Raw genomic sequence first — 22,914 nt, 5'->3', positions numbered from 1 at the left:
GCTCAAAAACGTAAAGAAAAAGCAGCGAAAGATGAATTCTCCGCTACCCAAATACACAAACCTGTATCTGACTCCGAAAACTGTCTTTTGTGTGAAATAGATTTCAATATCTGCTGGTAAATTATTTTAAATGGAAATCTGAATATCTCAAAAGTATGAAAACAAGTTTTAAAACCAAATAAAAATGTAAAAACAAAATAATGTGGATCTCATCTTCATAAAATAAAAAAAATATATAAAAAATATAAGTGCTTGGCCTATCTATTTACCTCCACGTGCTGCCTGGTGAAAACAGCAAAAGCTGGCTAAAATGTAGCTTTACCTGTTAATGTATCGTCACCAAAGACATTTATGCAGGCCCACTCCGACCTCCATCCTTCATACCCTTCACTCAGGGCCTTGTACGACAGCCTGCAAATTTGGCTCCTGTCAGCGTGTTATGGTTATGGTTGTCAGTGTCAAACAGAAATCGTCAAAAAAGTGATGGTTGTAGATGCCAGAAAAATGCATTTCTGCAGCTCAGAATGCAGGAAATCGCTTGGAGGCCGGAGCTTTGCTCTGGACCCCCTAGCTTCAGAGGTCGGGCCCTCAGTATCAGTTTGCTTTGGGCCCGAAATTGTCTAGGGCCGGCTCTGCTCTCACTGGCTTCCTGTTCAAAATTCTTGTCTTGACCTACGGTTCTCTGAATGGTTCTGCTTCTCAGTATCTCCAGTCTTGGGTCTCTCTGTATGTCCCTTTGGGAAGTCTCAGTACTGCCTCTGCTCACCAGCTAACTGTCCCTTCTCTTGCCTGATGCACCAATACTGGAAAATGCTTCTTCATTCTTGCTCCAAAGCTGTGGAATGGTCTCCCTTTGTCTATTCAAAACTGCACCCACTTTACCCATGTGTTGAAAACACATCTTATCATTAAATGTTTTGGAACTGCTTAGTTTCTCTTCTACATGATAGCTAATGTTTTTGTCTTAGTATAGTGGCACTTCTAATTATAGTAGTAGTACTACTCCATCATGCTCAGTTTTTGTATCTTGTTCTCTGTTAGAACCTGTCCTTGGCCATGGGAAAGGTGTATATAAATGTATTATTATTACTTTTGATTCTTGCATATTATAATCTTTATTGCATATATTATAACTGGCTTTGTAAGTTGCCTTGGATAAAGGTGTCTAATAATAAGGTTTACTAAAAGTTCTGTTTTTAACTGATTAAGCTGAAAGGTAATCAGTTTTCTGTTTCAAAAACTACAACCTGTTTGAATATTCTTCCTTAGTGTTAACTGGTAATTAAATTTAAGAACAATTACAAGTTTTCTTTGTACAAAATGTAATTTTAAAAGTGCAATATATGCATGTTTCCATTAGGGTTTTATTTGTAAGTGGTAAACTTCAGTAATGATTTTCATACTGTTATCTGGTAGTCATTTGCTTAATTGTTTTTCTCTTTGGTGTTCTTTTTACGAGTAGTTTTTAGAATTAAAGCTCAAGGCACCTGCAAACTTTAAAGATTTCCATTTTTCTTTTACTTTATTGAGACTGTAATATGCAAACATTTCAATTAGTAAACACTCTAGTAGTTGTCAAGATGAATGATTGTTTGCCCATATTTAATTTTGGTTTTCATTTTAAATTGTCAGAGCATTTACTGTTGAGCCAGACATTACCATTGTGACAGATTAAGGGTATGCGCGCACCCTTGTACCCTCAGACCACTCGTCAGACACCAGATAAAAAGTCCAATTATTATTTATTATTTATTATAATAATAATGTGCACAACGCACGCTCCTCTCCACAATTCTCAATAAACACAATAATACAATAACCAATCCTCCACTCCCAGACGCTTAGCCACCCTGCCTCTCAACTCAGCTCCCCGTCTGGGAGCTCCCTCAGTCCTTTTATATTCCGTGACCCAGAAGTGTTCCCTATCACCAGTCCATTTGATTCTCAATCACTTCCGGGTCAGGTAAAAATTCTTTTCTTCAACCCGGAAGTCCGTCGCTCTTCCTATGACGAACCTCTGGGTCACAGGGCACGAAGAAGCCCTCGGTCCTCCCTGCAGCTCCCTCCTGTGGCCCCCATGGCATCCAGTAGGGCTGTGCATAAAAACCACATTGTCCATGATGCCCTGCTGGTCTTCTGGGGACCTTCATGCTGCAAGGAGGGCTCCACCTGGCGGCTTGGGGGTATTGGCTGGGGTGAATGGACGGCCATATCTTACACCATACATGAGCTAACATATTTTCGAATTTTATTTCACTGTTTAATTAATGAAGAAATGTAACTATTTTTGGTGGCACAGTAGTGAAATGCTTAGTTGTTTTTAATTCTAGCAAACTGACCCAGACACCATTTTTGTAGTCTGTACAGTGACCCACATATCTGCAAACATAATTCAGGCAGTGTGCTTTCGTTGAACATTTTAAAAATGAATATGTAATATCAATTGACAGCTCAAATTGAAATCCATCTGAGGCTGCTTCCTGCCTTACGACAGTTAGGCTGCAGCTCCCATCTGCCCATTGATTGAAACTGAAAATGTATGAATGAAATACGCTATGTATGTTTGGTTTTTGTTCAAATACTCCCAAATTATTTTGGGTCTAGTTATGTATAATTATTCCTCAAAAATACATAGAGTGTATGCGTGTATGAGAATGATATTATATGCTCTATCTGTAAGGTCATCATGAAATCAAAATTTTTATACATAAAAGATCTATGTCTAAACAAACCTTTTAAATTCAGTACTGTACATCTTGTCTTTAGTTTTGCTTATTCAATGAGTCATTCATGGTAAGCATAGTTTACATTACTATTCAAATTCAAAGCCATCATACAATACTTTAAAATAGATATAAATATCCTTAAATGAGGAATAAACATCACCAAACAATTGTTAATTTGAATGTTTGGCTAGGCCAACTGATTCATAGATCTTGCTAAGTATTTTTTGAAAAATATATTGCCATTAATAAAACAATAGCATATTAGAAGCAGTAAATTGTAGCCTAAGAGCAGGTGCTAAGCCAAAATGCAGGATCATATTCATTAGGAGCCAGCTTTTGTACTGAAAGTCCATCTGCCAGCTAGACATGTGCATTCTCTTTCCTTGTCTGCAGTGAGCTCATTGTCTGAGCCTCTCAAGAAAGCAATGTCTCCCTTGTGATTTAATAGTAGCTGTAATTCTTATAAATCCATATAAGTTATAACAGTGCTCAGGTTCTAAAATCCAACACCTACTTCTGAATAACATGTACAACCACTCTAACTTGCCATATTGTCCCTGTGCTAACTCTACTTTTTCCCCACAAGTTTTCAGTCGATGCACAGATCAATCAATTAAAATTTTGTGAAAATTATCTAAAGATCATGACACGATGACTTAGTTTTTAACTAATGAATTTAAGTTTCTATACGTATTTCATTTTTAACCTTCCACTAAGGCATATTGATTGATAAGCTGATTTGTACGTTGTAAATTGGCCCACAATATTGTCAGCTGTGTGTGTGTTTGATGTGTAATGGACTGTACCCTTTCTCTCATGAGTAGGCTCTGGTAAATGGATACAGAATTAAATGGGAGATTATAATCTCGGTGATTGAAAAATAAACCCCATAAATATCCACATTTTCTTTCATTTTTAAATAGCCAAAAAAAAAGTATATTTTCCTGTGTGTCACTAGTGGTCTGTAGAGAGGTTAAAAAAATACATAATGTGCTTCAACATATATTTTCTATATGATTTGAAGTCTGTTTCATTAACACGTTTTTATTCTCTCTTCCAGTATTTCATTTAAAAAAATATATAATAATAATCTCTGACTGGAAACCACCTACTTGTTTTCTATCATTCATCTTCCTCTTAGAAATATTTATTAAGTCAATGACCAAACAACATAGCTGCTGGACATATTTTCATGTTCACCATCTTTTCCCTAGACATTTATTCCTTTTATTACCTTTCCTTTTTTATTTAATTTTCTAACTTTACTGAATTTTTCAAATTTGATATGGATTTAGCACCATGACCATGTGATGGACTGCTACCCTGCCCATTGCTGCTCCCTGCCTTACACCCCATGCTCCTGGGTTAAACTGTGATGCTCATAACCCTGACTGAGATTAAGTGGGTTTGCTAATAGATGAATCAATTCATTTAGCATTTAATATTCTTTTCTAACAATCCAGCCATACAAATATTTTTTTTCCTTTAAGTATAGTGTATAACTAATGTTATTGCTGTTATTGCTTAAGTATTTGTCAAAATCATAGTTGAAAACAGAAGAGACCCTTGCCTAATTCCCAGCATAGAAACTATGTGGAGTTTGCACATTCTGTCCATCTCAGTAATTTTTTTCACAACATAAATGAGCAAATTAAGTAAATTAACAACTCTGAGTTGGTCTGGTGTGTGAGTGCTCTCTGCAATAGACAGATTTGTTTCTGAATTCAGTCCTTCCTTGGTCCACATGCTGCAGGAATGGATTCCAGATCACAGGAGTAAGGGGAATTCAGCAATGTTGTGTTTAATTCAAGTATACAGTATGCTGTCAAGCCTCCCACAGAAACTGATTAGCACGGAACTATGGAAGAAGTTTGTTTCAGTTACATTTTACCATTGATAATTAATTCTGCTGCTGCCCTTAGCTTTTGCCCTACATAGGAGATGTTTCTGGGCTGACAAACTGAAAGGACTGGCTTACATTTATACAGTAAATACACACATTTTTTTCACAGCTTTGTTATATTTGCGAAAACATTATCAACTACAAGGGGTTAAAAAAACTGGCCATCTTTTTTTTCTTTTCTCTTACATTACTGCCAGTTTCCTCTTTAAATTAGGTAGATCAGAATTGAAAAACAATAAATTGTCACCAAAATGCAATGATGTGTCCGGCTTCCCACCTTTTGCTTTTATGTGATCCAACATAAAATAATTCTTTTAAATTTGAAACTGCATCATCCTTCACAGTGTATTCTTGTCACATCCAATACATTTTCTGCATTTTAAAGGGGAATCACTGCAACAGCTACTAAAAAGAAATCATTTTTCATATCTTCACTAAATCAAAGCAGTAAAATAATATCCCTTTGAAGTAATGTATTCTGCACATCATTGCCAAAGGCTTAATATTTAGAACATGGTTTTTGTTGATCATAAATATGCTTATTAACATATTGGCCTATGGAAGTCTGATGTGTTCACAGGTCAATCAGTGTCTCAACTTCACCTTCAAGTGCCGCTAAAGCATTTACAGTAAATATCCAAGACAATCAATCATTATAATGGGTATGTATGCTGCACATTAGGTAATGCATAATAGTACATTTCTTGATAAATTATTTTTATATATGTTAACACTAGAATTACCAGAGCCTACGAAAAAACTTGTAGATCCGTCCCACCTTAAATCACTTCTTAAAACCGTTCTCACCTCTCCGCCAGCGTCTTTTGTAATCTAAATGTGCTGATAAAGAAAACTGCAAGTAGCCGGCTATTCCATCCCCCCACCGACTTTCAGTTTGTTTTTATCGGTACATTTACAGGACAAAGGAGGCTGGCGGAGAGGTGAGAACGGTTTTAAGAAGTGATTTAAGGTGGGACGGATCTACAAGTTTTTTCATAGGCTCTGGTAATTCTAGTGTTAAGAGTACAAAAAACAAAACACTGAATATGCCTGATAAAATAGGCTATGAGAGAATCTATTCAGTTTACCAGGGAGTTTATTTTCTGTTCAATGTCCAGTGTATTCCCTGCTCTATTGGAACCTTTATTAAGTGACACTCTGTTCATTACTTATTTTTTGCGCCAATGAGAACTCATGCTGCCCATTTTGTTTCAAGGTGTTTTACTACCAGTGTTCTAAGTATGGATATACTATATGTCAGGGTGCTTTGCTGAATAAAGCCCATTATTTAACATCTTGGTAAGACATGAAGATTTAGAATTATTATACAAATAACAATCCTTAATTTCTGTTGCACTATATTTTTTGCTTACAAATGCATTATATTGTTCTTGCATATACAGAATTATGTTCCTGGTTTTATAGAATATATGAGAAAAAAGCTGTATCAATAACAGCTCTATTATGGAAACCAAGTCATACTTAAAATATGAAATGCTGAAATATTGTCAAGATTTTGAAAGGAAGAAAAATGTTTTTACTACCCAATAAGGCTATGACAGAAAGTAAATTATGCACTTTTAATGGCTCAAGTGACGCATTTTTTCTACTATCTTGTTTTTTTTTTAAATAAACTCCTGTAGCTCCCCTCAGTTCTAGTTTTTTGGTTGTCTTCCTCCTATGTACTTTATTAGTATATGTCTATTATACAATACACTATTAATTTGCCTGATCTAGCTCTGTACAATTTACATATTTAAAAATTACAATAGCGCAAAATAAATTAATGACAAAAACAAATTTCACTGTGTTACAATGAATTTTAGCCATTTTTATATTTTCCTTTTCAAATAATTGTTTTTCTGGAATTTCCTCAAACTGTTAAGCATTGCATGTTTTCTTAGTAGTCATTGTATGAATTATTGATTGATTGGTTCATTCATTCATTGCAAAATAAGACAAACAATATTCTAAATGTAGTTAGTGGAGGGCTGTATCAGTGTGCATCTGCAGAGGAAGAAAGGTAAGTTATTTTCATGCTGGAAAGTAAAGAAGATAAAAGACATGTATTGGCTGTAACATTTATAGAAGGGAGGGAACAAAGCCAGTGCAGACGAAAGGAGAAAAGCTGCTATTACAGAAGATAAAGGGGAGACTCTAAAACATTAGTTGGTCATTAAGACCTAGGGGAATCTGTTGTTCAAGAATGAGAGTGAGCTTAGCTGCTTCTGTTATTCTTTGAAAGGTGTTTTTAAGGCCTGTCAAAGAACACAAATCACTGTGGTTGTGATTAATGCATGTGAAATGATCTGCAGTTGTCTTTGTAAGGTCTTTGATTTTAAAGGCTTGAACATATTCTCTAAAACAGTCTAGTAGCTGTCTCCATTTGTTACTATGTAAATGGTTGGGTAGTTCCTGCAAGAAAAATGTAGTAAATAAGATTATTAGACTGGCAAGAGGAATATTGTTTAATGTTGAATTTAGCAGAGCCACCAGATACAGGGATATTTTTAGTGATATAGCGGCCTTGTTACAGCTCAAAGTACCTATTAGGGAAAATGGCTGTCCTCTATGAAGTGAGCTGCAGATGAGAAGTTTGCATAAGTTAAGTGGTTGACAGGAGGGGATCAAGGGAAGGTTAGGAATAAGGTTTCTGTGGAAGGATCACTCTGAAAATGGGAAAATTTTGTTTAATGACCTCTGGGAGAGATGAAATGTTAGAGTGAAATGGGAGAACAAGCACATTTCATACTTGAGGTTCCTTTTAGCATTGAAGTTATGCGGTCTGCTCCTGGCTTGATTGAGGGCTCTGTCCACAAAATGAAGAGGGTATCCTTGATTGATGAAAAAAAATCCTCATTCTGATGACTTCATTACAGATTTCATCTTCATCACTGCAGAGCAGGTGAAGGATATGTGAGGTAGGAGGTAACAGAGTCAGTTGGCTTGTAATAAACAAATAAGTCCTGGAAACTGATAGAAAGACTGATTTCAAAAAATGGTACAGTTATAGCAGAAATGTTGACTGTAAACCTGAGAGATGGGCAGAAACTATAAATCATTAATGGATTACTGTAGCTGGGTTTTTGAGGAAGAGGAGTGACCAATATAATTATCAATATATCATTTGTACTGGTCCAGTACTAAGCTTAGGTAGGAGGAAAAGCTCTTCTACCAAGGTGACAAAGGTGTTGGCATAGCTAGGTCCCACTCTAATACCCATTGCAACTCCACTGACCTGTTGAAAAAAGTTATCAAAAGACTAGGAATTGAGGGTAAGAACCTATTCTGTCACTCTGAGTGTTTGTAGAAGGTGCCTGGTTTGGGCAAGTATTGAATGCCTGTATGAAAGCAATGAGACATTCATCATGAGGAATGACTGTGTATAGAGAGGTGATATCCATAGTAAAGATAAAGCAGTCTGAATCCTAATGTGGTCAAACAACTGGAGAGCAAGATTAGTATATATATATTTTTTGGTTAAGTTAAATGCCACGTGTTTGCCCAGAACAGTTGTATAAACTGATTTTTCTATGCACATCCAATCTTGTTTTCATTAATGCGCTACATGTCAGAGCATAACATTATTGTGATTTTTGTGTGTGTTGCATGAATGTTTGAGGGACGACACTTGTAGTTTAGTATTTTAAAAGGCACACTATCATAGCCAAAATTAAATGTTTATTATTCAGGTTATAATAATATCATAGTAGGAATTAAGTTAACTCTAGTAGACATTTTGATATACCACAATAGCAATCTGCAAATTTTTAATACTTAAACAACATCAGAATATTTAGAAAAGTTGTGCTGCTATTGTCAACAAAGCAATACGGGTCAGTCAGTACATTATCCAGTCATCCATACATTAATTCATTTTCTGAATAAACTTTCCATTACAGAGTTACAGAAAGAACCATCCAGAAATCTATCATAGTATAGCTATTTTAAAGCAAACAGGAGTACAATTAGACAGTGCAAGATAAATGGATTAAATGTCAGTTTATTCTGTAATTATTTAGTGAAATAAGTCATATTGTATTACATTATTCAATACTGTGTATTTAGCACTTAATGTGTACTACTCATTTCCTGACTGTTCATGTTACTGCAGCTTTAAAAAATTTAGCCCTTTTGCTGCCAGTGAATATATACACTGAACTGTAAATTTCCCGTTGGGATTAGTAAACTATCTATCTATCTATCTATCTATCTATCTATCTATCTATCTATCTATCTATCTATCTATCTATCTATCTATCTATCCCTTTTCTGAATGTATTAATCTTACTGAATAAGAAATACTTTACATTAGTTGACTAAGTTTTGTAAAGTTTATATACCAGTCTATATTTACTCAATTAGTTAATTATTTGTAAGAGTTATTAAGTATTGCTAAAAGAACTGGCATTATTTCACAGTGTTTTATGTCTGTGGGCTTTATATCTTGAGATAGTGGCTTCAAATCTCACTACTGACTGTGTGACCATGAGCACCTGCATGTGCTCCATTTGAGAGGGGAATTGTAACTAATTGTATCTCAAATGTTTTAAACGACCTTGGATGATTGCGTCAGACATATAATAAGTAATAATTGATCTAAGCTACAGTAATCGAAAATATGAGGTAAGAAATTAATTTGAGAATGGAATGACAAATTTAAATGGACTGCTGTAAAGATTTTTTTGTAATGCCACAAAGTGGACATTTTCAAATTCATAATTAAAAATGAATTTTTTTGTAGTGAATTCTGTTTAAAGCTAGACCAAGCTAGATCAGTTTTGATTGCTTGTATGGAAACAGTTAAAATATTTGGGAATTATTATTACAAGGAAATACAATGTTAACAGATGCTGCTTTCTCCATGCCAGGACAATCAATATTGTCAAAATGAAGATCTTCTCAATGCTTCCGTATCTCTTTCAGAGCATCCCTATACATACATTACCAACAAATCTGTCTATAAGAAGTAAGACTCCATTGAATTTAAAACAGCCATGTAATAAACGGTCTGTGAAACCAAAGCTGCTTGGTTAACCAGGGAAGGTAATTTTGCCCCATAATATCTCGCATGCATTGCTGTGTGCAGCCAATACACATTGCAAGGTCACATGGGAACGTTCTACTCCTAAACCATTTTGGGGAAAATATTTGCGTCCCTCTCAGATAGCCTAGGAATAAAGGTAACTCCTAGTTCTTTAACAGCAGTGTTTTATAGTAATATTAGTGGAAATAAATTTGCAGATGAAAAATAATTTGTAACACCCTATTGTGCAATTCTTGTACAAAGATTTGTCTTGCTTGGCAGGCAGGAAAAACTAAATCCACTTTCTATAACTCAGTGGGAAAACAATCTCTCTATTATAAAAAAAAAAATCTTGCGGAGGCAGACTAGGGAGACGAGACGTGATCTTCTCAGAAGACAATTTGAAGTCCTGTGAGAGACACTTTAACTTGCTCCCAGCTCTTAAAACAATGACAAGCAACATGCAAAACACTTAGCTTACAGCAGATGAACCAACCACTTCTCCTTGCGTGCGTTCAGCCACCCTAAATCACCCCCTCCCCCCACCCTCACAATGCGAGCAGCAGAGACACGAAGTGGCAAAAAGGACAGCGGCTGTACAGGCTTTACAATAATCGACAGCCAGCGTGACAGCAGCTGCCTCCCCTTCGTAACGCGAGCAGCGTTATACGTCCTGAGAGAAAGAGATTAAACCATGCACGGGCAGTGAGCCATCATTTAAAACAAGTCCACGGACATCTAGCCTAGCAGTTGCTGGATTGCTTTTTCCAGACATGCATCATGTGCTCCCAGCTCCTAAAATGACATGCGACAAGCAGAACAGGCAGCTCGCCAGTAGCAGAAAGACAGCAGATGGTCCGATGGCATCTGCTTAGCATGTGTTCAGCCGCTCCCCCCTTCACAACGTAAGCAGCGTTATACGTCCTGCGAGAAAAAGATGCAACAACGCCCGGGGCCAGAAATAAAGGACACGTATTGTTTTTACAAAAATTTTTTAATTTTTTAAAAATAATGCATATGTAACAATTGCCTTGAAAATAACAATCTCTTTAAATTGTATATCTGGTAAACCAAACACGAGGGTGGACGAGCGAAGAGAGCAGGGGGCAGAGCCCCCTAGTATTCTATATTATCACAAATTAGAAAAATCTAATTCTCCTTATATGGATCTATTCAGAATTTTTCCAGAAATTGGCAAAAATCATTAACATAATTCTAGAGTAATCATGTCTTGTGCTATTCCTTTGTATCATATTTACTTTTGTATCTTATATGAACAATTTTAGACTGTGCTCTGTAGTTGCCTGGCTCTCTTCATTAGGCAGAAGCTCATTGCTGATGTTCATAAAGTGTCTTTGGATCATACTATTCCAGAGACACTGTCTTTCTGGTCTTAGACATGTTATTTCCAAGAACATGCAATGTTGTTTTTACTTAATTTGGCTGTAGTTTGTTGTTTTGTTTCTGAGTTAAAAGGGAAATAAAGTAATGTCCACAAAATATGAGATTTTTGTGAACAAGAAAAGTGGTTTTAAAAATTGCTAAATACTCCAGTCTAAACAGTGGTAGTCCAGCAAGCTTTGATCTTTCACAGAAATTAAGTTTTGACAGTGATAAGAACCAACTTGGATGAGGAGATTGAATAGCCACACCAGGCAAGGAAGGGTAATTATCCGTAGAAAAACAAATTCATGTGTTTTTTTCTGTTATGATTCCCTTTGTTATGTTTTGGTAGTGTTTGTTTTCAAGATCCTATACTGTTTGAATGGGCTTAAGTGAATATATGTATTGTGTGAAATAATTTACTTTAGCCTATATGTCAATCTAAAGATTCAATGCCATTTAAGTCAGAACAAAAACTTATTTTGAAAAGTCCATTGTTTGAGATGAACTGAGAAGACTGCATGTGCTGACCCTTCACATATGGTACAGCAAATGTCCACTTTCTGTTATCATCAAAGGTAAACTCAGATTGTATACTGTATTAGGGGCCTTAAAAATCAAACATAAAGTAACTTTAATAGTTTTAGACATCTGTTTATAAAACTATTTTAACTATTTAGCCATTTCAAGCTCGTAGAGACTCACTGTACACTGGTATAGCGCACTGTCCTTTATTTTATTTTTTTTAATATTGTCTTTCAATTTTGGAAATTGTTGTTATTTCCAGTTTCTCTATTGGATTTTCACATTTGAATTTTTCTGTCTTTAGTTCTTCTATCAAGTTTCTTATCTCTTTAGGCTACAAAAACATGCTTTCAGCCACACTACATAAAATTCCATATCTTAGTAAAGTGTACATGTTCCATAACTCACATTCTATAGTGAACAGGCATTGTATTGATTAAAGGGGAGAAATGAATTAACTGAAGTGTTTGGACATTGAATAGAAAACCCTTTTTGGCAGAGACTGAGCCTGGCTTTAGGAGGAGGCTTTTTCGATCCTTATCTCTGCAGAAATAGTTTTGGAGTTGAAAGATGGAGGCAAAAAATACAAATTGACATGAAATGGATTGATTAGGAGTTGCTTCAAACTTTGAAAATGTTGAGGAATTCATGGTGAATGGGAATAATACAGACATTGGAACTGTTGATGATAGTTCATTGGGAGAAACTCTTATCAGAGAGCAACAGCAGGTTTTAAGACAGCACTATCAGATACTAGAAAAGTAGTGCAGTTAATCCTATAAAGATAAATGGTTAACTCACTAAATTTTTGGAGCTGTTCTATAGGTCCTGTGACAAAACTACTTAATCATCTGTTCAGTGATAGAGTATTTGCACTTAACCCCAAAGATTTATCAGGTAATGGATCAGTCACTAAATAGATACAGTGCTAAACATATTGCAAAAAAGAAGCTGCTTTTAAGTAAGGTAAAGTGGTTTGCTGAAGATTCCTGCGATGGCTGAAGCATCATTACTTGCATTTCTGTCCCGTCCCTTCCTTCGCTTTTTGGTATTTGTTTGCCTCTGCCCCATGGACAAGGGCCATCCTTCACTGTTTATTCCTCAGATGCCAGCATTGTATAGTAAGATCTGTTTGCAGTGACTTTCCTGTTACTGTTAATGCCTTTTTCCTATTTTTAGTTTTCTTGGTTTATGAAAACTGAAAAGTTTGTATTCTAGTTTTGTGGCATTATTTTATTTTTTACTTAAGCTTAGGAATTTTTTTTTTATTTTTATAAAAGATTGTCGGTTGGGGTAGTTTCAGGGTTTTTCTTTCTCCATACAATTTTGATTTATAATTTTTTAGGAGGTTTTGGGGGGGTATTTAGCGTTATTCTAGTGTTAACATGTGCAGTTAGTGTTTTCTTGTTGTTTATCCTCAACCACCCTCTGAATTAATGTGAGACGATCTGTCAGAAGATTGAAGTTCAACCGAAAGTGGACCTTGTGACATGACAATGACTCTAACGTAAATCCACCAAGGAGCAGATCAAAAAAAAATGAAGGGTTCTAGAATGGCTAAGTAAAAGCACAGATCTGAATCTTAGACAGATGCTATGGTTTGGGTGTTGAAACAAGCTGTGCATGGAAGACACCCCTCAAACATCTCACAGCTGAAAGAATTCTGCCTGGAGAAGCAGGAAAAACTCAAACAGGTAGTCAGTTATAGGAAATGCCAACTTCAGGGCAAACCTATTGCTTTTTCCAAAAAAAATGGTGCATCTGTTAATTTTTCGTTGAATACGTTTTGAAAGTCAAATTGAGTTTTAATTATGTGAGCTTTATCTAAAGATACTGTTTATATGAAAATCACATCTTGATATGTACACGTTAAAGAAAACCATTTCATGGAGTGTTCTTAATTTTTCACATAACTGTATATTGTAACCACCTGAGGGACATCTCAGTCTCAGTTTGCCAGACACAACTACATTCTACATAATTCTCAGGTTTAAAAAGACTTTATTTAATGAAATATCTTCAAACAAGCTTCTTTATCAAATCATCACAAGCACAATTATTTCCTTTCTTTTTCTCATTTATTCCTCCCCAGGCAAGCTTTGCCTTTTTCCTCTGTGGACACCAACACACCTTTTCATGCCATGCCAGGGGATACTTCAGTCACAGTATTGCCTTCATTAAGTACTTATGAGTCAGGTGAAACTTCAATAGGACAGGGGAACATCCACCATATAGTATCTTTTGGTGGCACCCAAGGGACCCCATCAGGGCTGTGCATGGCGACAGGCATCCTGAATAATGGAGAAACACGTGTGCAAGAGGCAGTCTCTGTCTGTGTTTACATTGTGTCAAACCAACCTAGAAGAGGAACATCAACTATCCTGGCCAGGATGTTCTTTGTCCAATACAAGGTTCTTTCTGGTAAAGAAATCTCAGCCAGATGCCAACCCATGCCCACCGTTTCTTTCAATATACCAGTCATCCTCACTACAGACAGACATATTTCAGATGTGCATTTTCAAACCCACCTAATCCAATTCATTGTCACAGAGACTAGGTCCTGTCCCTGGAGCCATGGGGGCAGGAGCTGACCCTGGATATGGCATCATTAAAATGCACTCATGCAAATACAACACAGAACAAATTTAAAATGGCTGGTTATTTAAAACCCATGTATGGGAATGTGGGAAAAACAGTGTGCAATATACAGAGAGGAAAATCCACAGTTGCACACACAGAGAACATGCTGTCTGCACACAGACAATGAATGGGCATGGCATTTTTTAAAGTAGCAGTGCTGAGCAACATGCCAGTCCTCAGTACAAACTTAAATTCCTAAACAAATCACCATTCGCCAGCACCAAGAAATCCGTTTATCAACTGGAATTGCTGCTGCTTAGTTTTTCATTTAGTACCATAAAGGACATGGTAGGATCAGTGGGTTTTTCACTTTCAACTATGTTAATCCACTAATAAACTGAAATGAATTATGTTAAATTCTAAATAATAACTGTTTTTTAAATTAAGCTATGCACTCCTTTTCAGATATTCATTCATTAATTTTTTTTCTCTAACAAATGGTACTATTACAGTACAGTGTTATAAGGAAGAAGCAGCTTTCAACTGCTTATACAAGTCAAAAGTTCTTCCAGCATTCTCCTTTGGCTTCACTTCATCACCACAGCCATTTTTGTGCTTTTTGTGGGCTATAGCAGATCAGAGTGGAGGGGTGAGTGATCTAAAAGATTGTTGTAATTTTACATGAGTTGTTGTAGGGTGCACAGACAACAGTATCTGGATGTGAAAAGATTAATCCATTTAAACTTGACAAAAATGGATAGGCAGGATTTGACAGTACAGTAATATGAGAGTTGGATGCTATCCAATACAAAAAAAGACAATAGCTAAAAGATAAATAAGAATTCTGTTATTCATGCAGCTACTGTATATACTTAGCACTCTAAATTGTGCAGAAAATACAATACATGTCAAGAAAATGTTTTCTACTTTTAATTATTTGGAACATAATTAACTGGACGTGTCCTTGCTTTCAAAATATTGTTTTGATCAAGGCAAAGATTAAAAATCGGTAAATGTTTTATTTACTGTATAACAGACAAAGCTGTTAGTATTAAATGTATTATAATGAAGAAGGAAGACATAACAAAGGAATGCTCAATTATGTCCACCTTACTGGGAAAGACTGATACAAAGTTCTATCAGCAGGTGGAGCTGTGTGTATATGTGTCCACAAAGAGTTATGCACTCTTTAATGACAGATATGGTTAATATAAAAATAAAACATTACTATAACTAATGTGTAGTTTATCATGCAAGACAATCAGTTAAAAACAAAACATTGATTCTCTGTTCTGAATTAGTGTTTGCACTTAGTTTTCATGTATTATAATCAGAGTAGAAAAAAAGACTGCTGTAAATTAAACAGAAGTATGGTCAAATAGATATTCTGCTCAGTAGAAGTTGCATAAAGTGAACACTCCACTGTAGTACAAAAAAGGCAGTTTATATGATCCAATACGTTATACCAAAACACCGATTATATATAAGTATGAATGATATATATATAATATTCTTCGATACCTACATCAATTTAAATAAAACTGCATTGGTTTACCCTAAATTCCAAGTTTACTAAATGCATATTTTTGCAAGAATAATCTTTGCATTACAAAATGATGACTGCATAAATCCAGTGTATATTTTTAAAAATGACTAACTGCTTTTCACATCACAGATAAGCACATTCTAACCTCCCCTAACATGCCCCACTGGTCACAATTAGCCTGATTTTGCTAATGCACGATATATGTATTTCTTAGACAAAATATGAGAGTTGCTGAGGAGAACTGCTTCTCAGTAGTATCTATTTGTATAAGTCATGTGTGTACAAATTTTAAATGACAGCAAATATTTAATTTTATTCAGTCTGAAAAATTTAAATTAAATCCAAAAGTTTCCTATTAGCTAGCAGCAGATACACAGGCTGAAGCAAAATACAGAAGAGAGTGAATTAGAATGCACAGTGCTGCTTCATTCACACGCTCCCTTGTGCAAAGTCTCTCCCTTTTTTTTTTTAAGGGAGTGTTTTCTAAACTGACACCGTAAAGTCTCTCCTTGAGTCTAGAAGCAGCTGCTCTCCAGGAGCCCTAAGCAAGCGTTTAATACTCCTTAGAATGCTGTGAAGAGGCACTGGGGAGTGCATTACCAGAGCATTCCAAGAGAATTCAACGGTACTCCCAGAAGCATCGACTGACAAAAGTCTGCTATGCAAGGCTTTGGATGTCACTTTTTTGGTCTAGCTGCTTTTCAGGTTCTTTATGTCTTATTTTTTTATCAGCATAAATTATTTGATATTCAAATATCATAGTCAGGGGGAAGGTTGTTTTTGTGTATTTTTTTTGTTTCCTCTATTTGAGGAAAAAATATTAACAGCTGGAGAGCAGGTACACTAAAACTGGAGCTGCTAGAGACTGGAATGTTGTGCCTCCTGAAAGCATGTTGACTGTAGAGTGGGAGACTGAGGGACTGCAAACAGTGGGCATTGTTGTGATTATTTGTGCCTCTCTGAAGCTGCTGCACTTGTTGGGACTGATTGATTTTTCTAAAGGTAAGATTGCAATGTTGCTTACTGAATGTCACACTAATAGGGTCCACTCAAGGGTATGCTTTCTGGAAAATGGGGGTCAAATGTTGTATTCTGAGGAGATTAAATCATGCAGTTCTGTTTAGGTAACGAAGTTGGGATAGAGAGGCAGTTTACTTTCAGACTGTAAATAACTACCTTCAGTTTTTGGTTTTTTTTGTATTCTGTTTTCTGTCATACTATAGTTATTCATTAGCAGGCTAAGCAAACTTTTATCAAAAAGTTGAACTTATTAAGCAGCTGTATTAAAAACAGATATGGTTTTATATATTTTTTAGAATAAGTGTAATTAGTTTTTATGCTTTTCATAAATGGTATTGCTTTATAATAAAATACTGCTCATCATATTGTCATTTAATTCATTTGCTATTGTTGGCCACGTACACCCATATATTAATTAACATAAGATACGATTAAGGCAGACAATGATGCATAACTTTATGATGGGTAATATAGATTAGAAAACCATAATGTGTTTTGTAGTGTTGCATATTTGGATGTATAGTTATTTTCAGGTACCTTTAAAAAGAATATAAATACAACATTTATATGGTACACTATACAGAGATCTGTTTGAGCATTTAAACATTGAATCCTTATATACTGTACTAAATTCCATCAGCTAGACATGCATACAGTTCAGTACTACGCATGTGTATGCAATTAAACTGCGATGGTGGCATATCATTACTTAAATGGACTTAATTTGATCCACAAAATAACAGATATCACAAGATTGTTTAATTGGTGATTTCTTGCTGAATGTTTTCAAATGAATATTTTCAGTAGGTAATTCAAACTTAAGTTATTGTTAATTGTAACACTACATTCTTTTGGATGAACAGTGTTAAATAACACTGACCTATAGTGTTTTAGTACATTTCAATTAGACTACTCAGATTATGATTTTGGATCCTGTTTTAGAGTAAGATAAGGCAACTATTAAAACCTTTCCCTGCAGTACAAAATAAGCCTTGCTAGTAGAAAGATGTGTATGCTTTCAATAGCGTCACTGGAGAGTTAGTAATTACTCACCTGTCTTTTATTAATTAGCGTGGTATTTAGAAGGTTTATTAGTCTTTGGAAGGTTTTGCTGATGCTCCTGACTTGATATTTTTTCCTGTTGTTAAAAATTGTATTGTCTGTGGCAATACAAAAGTGATAATTACAGAGTCATGAGTCGGCCTGGGTGTTTTCCATGCAGAACAGAAACTTTTTCTTCATTTCATTGTTTCTTGTCACTTAGTTTGGTTGCTATTGTCAACAAGTTACTCTGATTTACTGCAGTGAATTGTATTCTTTCAGTCATTCATGGAATATACCAGACATTACCATAAAGTGAATGTATAATTTCTTTATCTGTTGTGCTTAAATATGTATTAATAACAATGTATATTAATTATTATATTATTTTGGTTATTGTTTCCGCTATTAACAGCATTTGGTATATTTAACTTTAGACAGGTAAGATAAACCACTTACAAGTATAGTTAACATTATCAAATAACAGATTGTTAAAATAGTCTTATTACCATTTTTCAAATACAGAAACAGCAGCAATTTTTCAAACCATTCTTATATGAAGAAGTAACAATTAAAATATGCATGAGCATTAAAATTGACTGAAACGAGCAATACAAGAATATGCACTTTTTGCAGTGACATATGTCATCTTTACTGAATTCTTTTCACGGCTGTTTGAGATGTATACATCATATATCATCCAAGCAAAAAGTGACACTGCACTGAGCTAAAACAACAGTAGCTTCTGTTTTTATCTTAGACGGGCTAAAGGATTAGAATAATTTCTTTAATATAGTATGCTTTGTCAAGGCACCACATTTTTAGAAAGACGAGCTATCTCAAAACTTGTCTACTGTATTTTCATATTGTTCTTTTCTTATTCTATTTGTTATAAATAAACAATGCTAATATTACTTTAAAAGGAATGTAAGAAAACAACATAAATGACATGCAAAGATTTAATATTTTGTTACTAATCAAAGATAAGTAGCAAGCTACACACAACAAAAAGGGACTGTAGAGACAAATCAATATGATTGACACTTAATATTGAACAGAAACTCCAGGCATCTGAAAGCCTTTTAAAAATGGTGGAAACATGTATTTCCTGTACTTCATTAAAATGTTAATAGTAAAGTTTACCGCACTAGAAAGAAAACAGCAGCTAGTTAGTTATCTATATCCTGTAAAAGCTGCAATTACTGCTACCTGTGATGTTCCAAGTAGACAATTCCCAGAATGGTGGCATATCTGGTCAATGGCCATGGCTATTCTTATGTTCCTTTTTGAGTCAAGTTTTCATCTTTCTAAGTATTAACGTTGCTATATTTAATTAAGCACTAGGTCACTAAGTTGTTTAATGGTCTGTCATTTTCACTTTGAGCTTGAAAACACAGTTTTACTTTGCTCAGTACTTTTTTTGAACAGCATTTAATCTCTTCCTACCTTAAAGTCTAACATATTCAAAGAATCTGATCTTTCCCTTGAGTGATGTATTTCTTCAAATGGGTGCTACCATTTACCACCTGCTTATTCTCCGTTGGTAGTAATGTGCAAGTCATTTCTGTGTATCTGCACATCATGACTGAGCCCTGTTCAATTAACATCTGCTGGAATAATATTTTCCTAACATTTTCCTAGTCCTGAAAGTATTGGCTATCAGTAGCAGTATTGTTACATGTACAGAGCATAGTGAAATTCTTACTTGCATGTCCAAGCAGTGTACAATACCTTTGCACTCTGATACACATTAAAAAAGACCCTCCTGAATACATTATCCACTAACAATACTTTTACTACCTAAAAAAGATAAATTCAATTCAGAATATCAGCTAAATCTGTGGAAATCCTTTGTTGTATTTTCAGTGGATTTGTGATCATTTTTGAGTAGTTTCCCTTAGTATTATTCAGTCTTGAACATTTAGAAATGCAACTGTTTTCTTTGATCACAGGTAGACAACAGAACACACATGCAGTTTTTAATTAATTAGTGAATCATCAGCATGGTAAATAAATCTTCTAAATGGATTTGGAATGTATTTTGTCTTTAATTATCTTTAATAAGGCAACATGATTACAAAAATAGTGATTATCATACACTAATCAAGGCCAAAAATGCTGATTACGGAAATGCACATCTTACTCTTGTATTGGTCTCATTCTTTCAAATCAGGTCAGCATTAGTTGGAGTTGTCCAAAGTGCTGAATTAATTCTAATTTTGCTAGAAACTTCGAAAAAGACATGTAGTCCTTCCAGAACAGCTCTTTGTAGAGAATCCAGTTTAATGCATAGTATTTACAACAAATATTAGATCTTTGCCCAATTTTTTTTTATTTATATATATTATTTTTTATTAAAAAAATCTTTGTAATAGCCATTCAAGAATTGGCCAAACGCTGTCTTAAATAGTTACTGATTCTAGCAACAAGTTGTATTAATTAATCAGTATTTTGTAATATATAAAATTAATAGCTTAATCAATCCAGTTTTTGAAAAGAAAATACTATACAGTATATATGTGTGTGTATGTGTATGTATGTGTAAATGTATGTATACGTATATATGTATGTATATGTGTATATATAATATAACAAACAAAACAAATGAGTGATGGTTTTCGTCAAACATAAGAGAGTTTATAGCTTCTGCAAATTTTAATGAGTGAGCAAAATACACATAAATCAGTAGAAAGTTCTGAAGATAATCCGCTCCCTATGTAAATTATCACTTTTTCTAATACACAGTGTAATCAAGATATTTCTTGAAGTTCAAGTTGCTGAAGGTAGCTACAAGAAAACAGTGTCACAGTGTTTAAAGCAGCACTATAGAAAGTCAGGATTGCAATATAATGCATTTAAAATTTTCCTGCCACATCCCAAAAATACATTTCACAGTTTTGCATTGCTGCAAAATGACTGCATTTTAGAACTTCATGAAAATACTGAAAATATCTAGCATTACTTGATGCCCATTTGCAAAGAAATGGTGCTCTGTTAATGTGTTATGTTTCAGCTAAAATGTTTGTAACTATTTTGTTAATATGGAACATGAAAGATGCAAATGTAAAAAAAAAGTTTAATAAAAGGCTTGCACACCTTCATGGGTATGCCCTATTTAAGGTTAATAAATAAACTGTTTTATTGTTAAAGGGTCCTACCATGTATCAGTTGTCTCTTTCAGACATTTTATTTTTTATACCTGAACACAATGTCCCAAATCTCCTCCGTAGACCTTGTGGTAAAATGAGGTCAACAGCTGAGTGGCAAGTTTTAAATAATGTCAATAATGTGCGAGATGCTAGGAAAGGAGGAAAATGAAAGAAAACAATGGAGGCCTATAAGAACGAGCCAGCCCTAGAAAAAGGAGATCAAGATAGAAAGAGAAAATCCATGAGAGCAGACTTGGGCGGAGAAGCAAAGCGAGTGAGTGAGCCAGCCTGCGTTATGGGAAAGTGTGAGCGAATATTAGCCCCGTGGAGGAGTGAAGGATCGGTGGTCTAGGGACAGGTTTATCCCCATTATATATAGAAGATTGGGGATGATCACAGTGTAGTCCTCCCCAGGTATCTGAGGAATGTCGGAGCGAACGAGAAGGATGACGGAGGGACAACCAACTCAGAGCGGTGTGGCTGGTACTGTCTGAGTCAGGCAAGATGGAGGTCGTGTGTTGTGGTTCGCGGCTGCGTAAGTCTCCTCCTTGTGGGGTGTTCTCATCTGCTAGGTTCATCCCACAGAAACATTATCAGCAGTGGCAGGTTCAAAAGGCTCCTGGAGCAAACCGGAAACTTGGAGCCGACACTTGTATGTTTACACTTACCAGCATGCTACAATGATACAGTTGCTTTCTGTATCTTCACTGATGTTAAATATTAACTTCTACTGTGACTAAATACATCCCCTTTGTCTTATATCTGTGACTCCACTCAAAAAGACAGAGAACCAAAACAAGCAGGAGAGAAGTTTTACAGTTTTATTCTGCATTATACAGTATATTAACATTTTTGTTCACCCTCTTGGTGTTAACCCCGAATATAACTCGGGCTCAGAATACAATGTCAACATGGATAAGCCTGAGTCAGACTAGTGGTGATGTGTAATGATCTGCTTTACACTGTTAAACCTAAATAACACTTGGCACAGATTTCAGCTGCCATCTAAACAAGCACACAAAGCACATACATTTAATATGCATCAGTGCAGTAGTCGATATTTGACATACCTTTCATAGTGTATTTATGTTGACATTTTGGTATTTACGTGTTTCTGTTACACAATTGTTGTTGAAAAAAAATCATTACTTTTGGCTCATTTCTCCAGGGGTAAACATAATTCTAAGGAGGCTACCTTAAGGTTCCCAAATGTGTCGCAAACAGAAGCAAAGTAAAATAAGTTTGATCTGTAATCCAGCATGGTCTCTATAGATTGATGGGATGACAGATTCTTGGGCTTCTCTATTAGCCTGAATTTATGCTGGTCTTATGCTTACTTAATATACCTTTTGGGCCAATGAAACATCGTATTGACCAGTCCTGTTTAGACATGATTTACATACATGCTGCCTTATTATTTCACTGCAGCCCTTGGACTATGGTGTAATTTTTTTTGTTTATGTAGTGATCCATAGTTCTTAGTTCATACTGGTTCTGATCCAGTATTTAAGTTTAAAACAAGATCTTACCTATCTGACAAGATATGTATCAATCAATCAATCAATCAATCAACATTTATTTATATAGCACATATTCATACAAAAAAATGTAGCTCAAAGTGCTTTACAAAATTAATAGAAAAATAGAAGACACAATAAAAAATAAACATAAGTCAACATTAATTAACATAGAATAAGTAAGGTCCGATGGCCAGGGTGGACAGAAAAAACAAAAAAAACTCCAAGAGCTGGAGAAAAAAAATAAAATCTGTAGGGGTTCCAGACCACGAGACCGCCCAGTACCCTCTGGGCAATCTACCTAACATAAGTCAAACAGTCCTCTTTGTATTTAGGGTTTTAATGGAAGGACCTGATGATGATGGTCACGTAGACTTCTGGCTTTCAGTCCATCAATGTTGGTGCATCATGATACTTTGAGTAGGTGGTGGTGGCGCAGGCCGCCACCACAAAGAAACCGGAAAAAGAAACAGAAGAGAGAGTAGGGGTCAGTACGGA

General features: G+C 35.3%; 1 protein-coding gene across 7 annotated transcripts in view; it reads left to right on the top strand.

The window, feature by feature from the left end:
- kcnip4a (potassium voltage-gated channel interacting protein 4a) overlaps positions 1 to 22,914 on the top strand; it is a 1,100,580-nt gene that overhangs the window by 773,112 nt on the left and 304,554 nt on the right. The window contains exon 1 of one of the 7 annotated variants that reach the window (XM_039751573.1): positions 16,231 to 16,691. The exons of the other annotated variants lie outside the window; for them this stretch is intronic. Within the exon in view, the coding sequence (XP_039607507.1) occupies positions 16,580 to 16,691 (112 nt within the window). The 5' untranslated portion in view covers positions 16,231 to 16,579. Of the gene's footprint in view, positions 1 to 16,230; positions 16,692 to 22,914 lie in introns of those variants that run through there. 7 annotated transcript variants of the gene reach the window in all.

Source organism: Polypterus senegalus, chromosome 4 (genome assembly GCF_016835505.1).
Source record: "Polypterus senegalus isolate Bchr_013 chromosome 4, ASM1683550v1, whole genome shotgun sequence".
In the NCBI taxonomy this organism is placed as follows: domain Eukaryota; kingdom Metazoa; phylum Chordata; class Cladistia; order Polypteriformes; family Polypteridae; genus Polypterus; species Polypterus senegalus.
The sequence above is the reverse complement of the archived record's forward strand: the minus strand, read 5'-3'. Positions and strand labels throughout refer to the sequence as shown.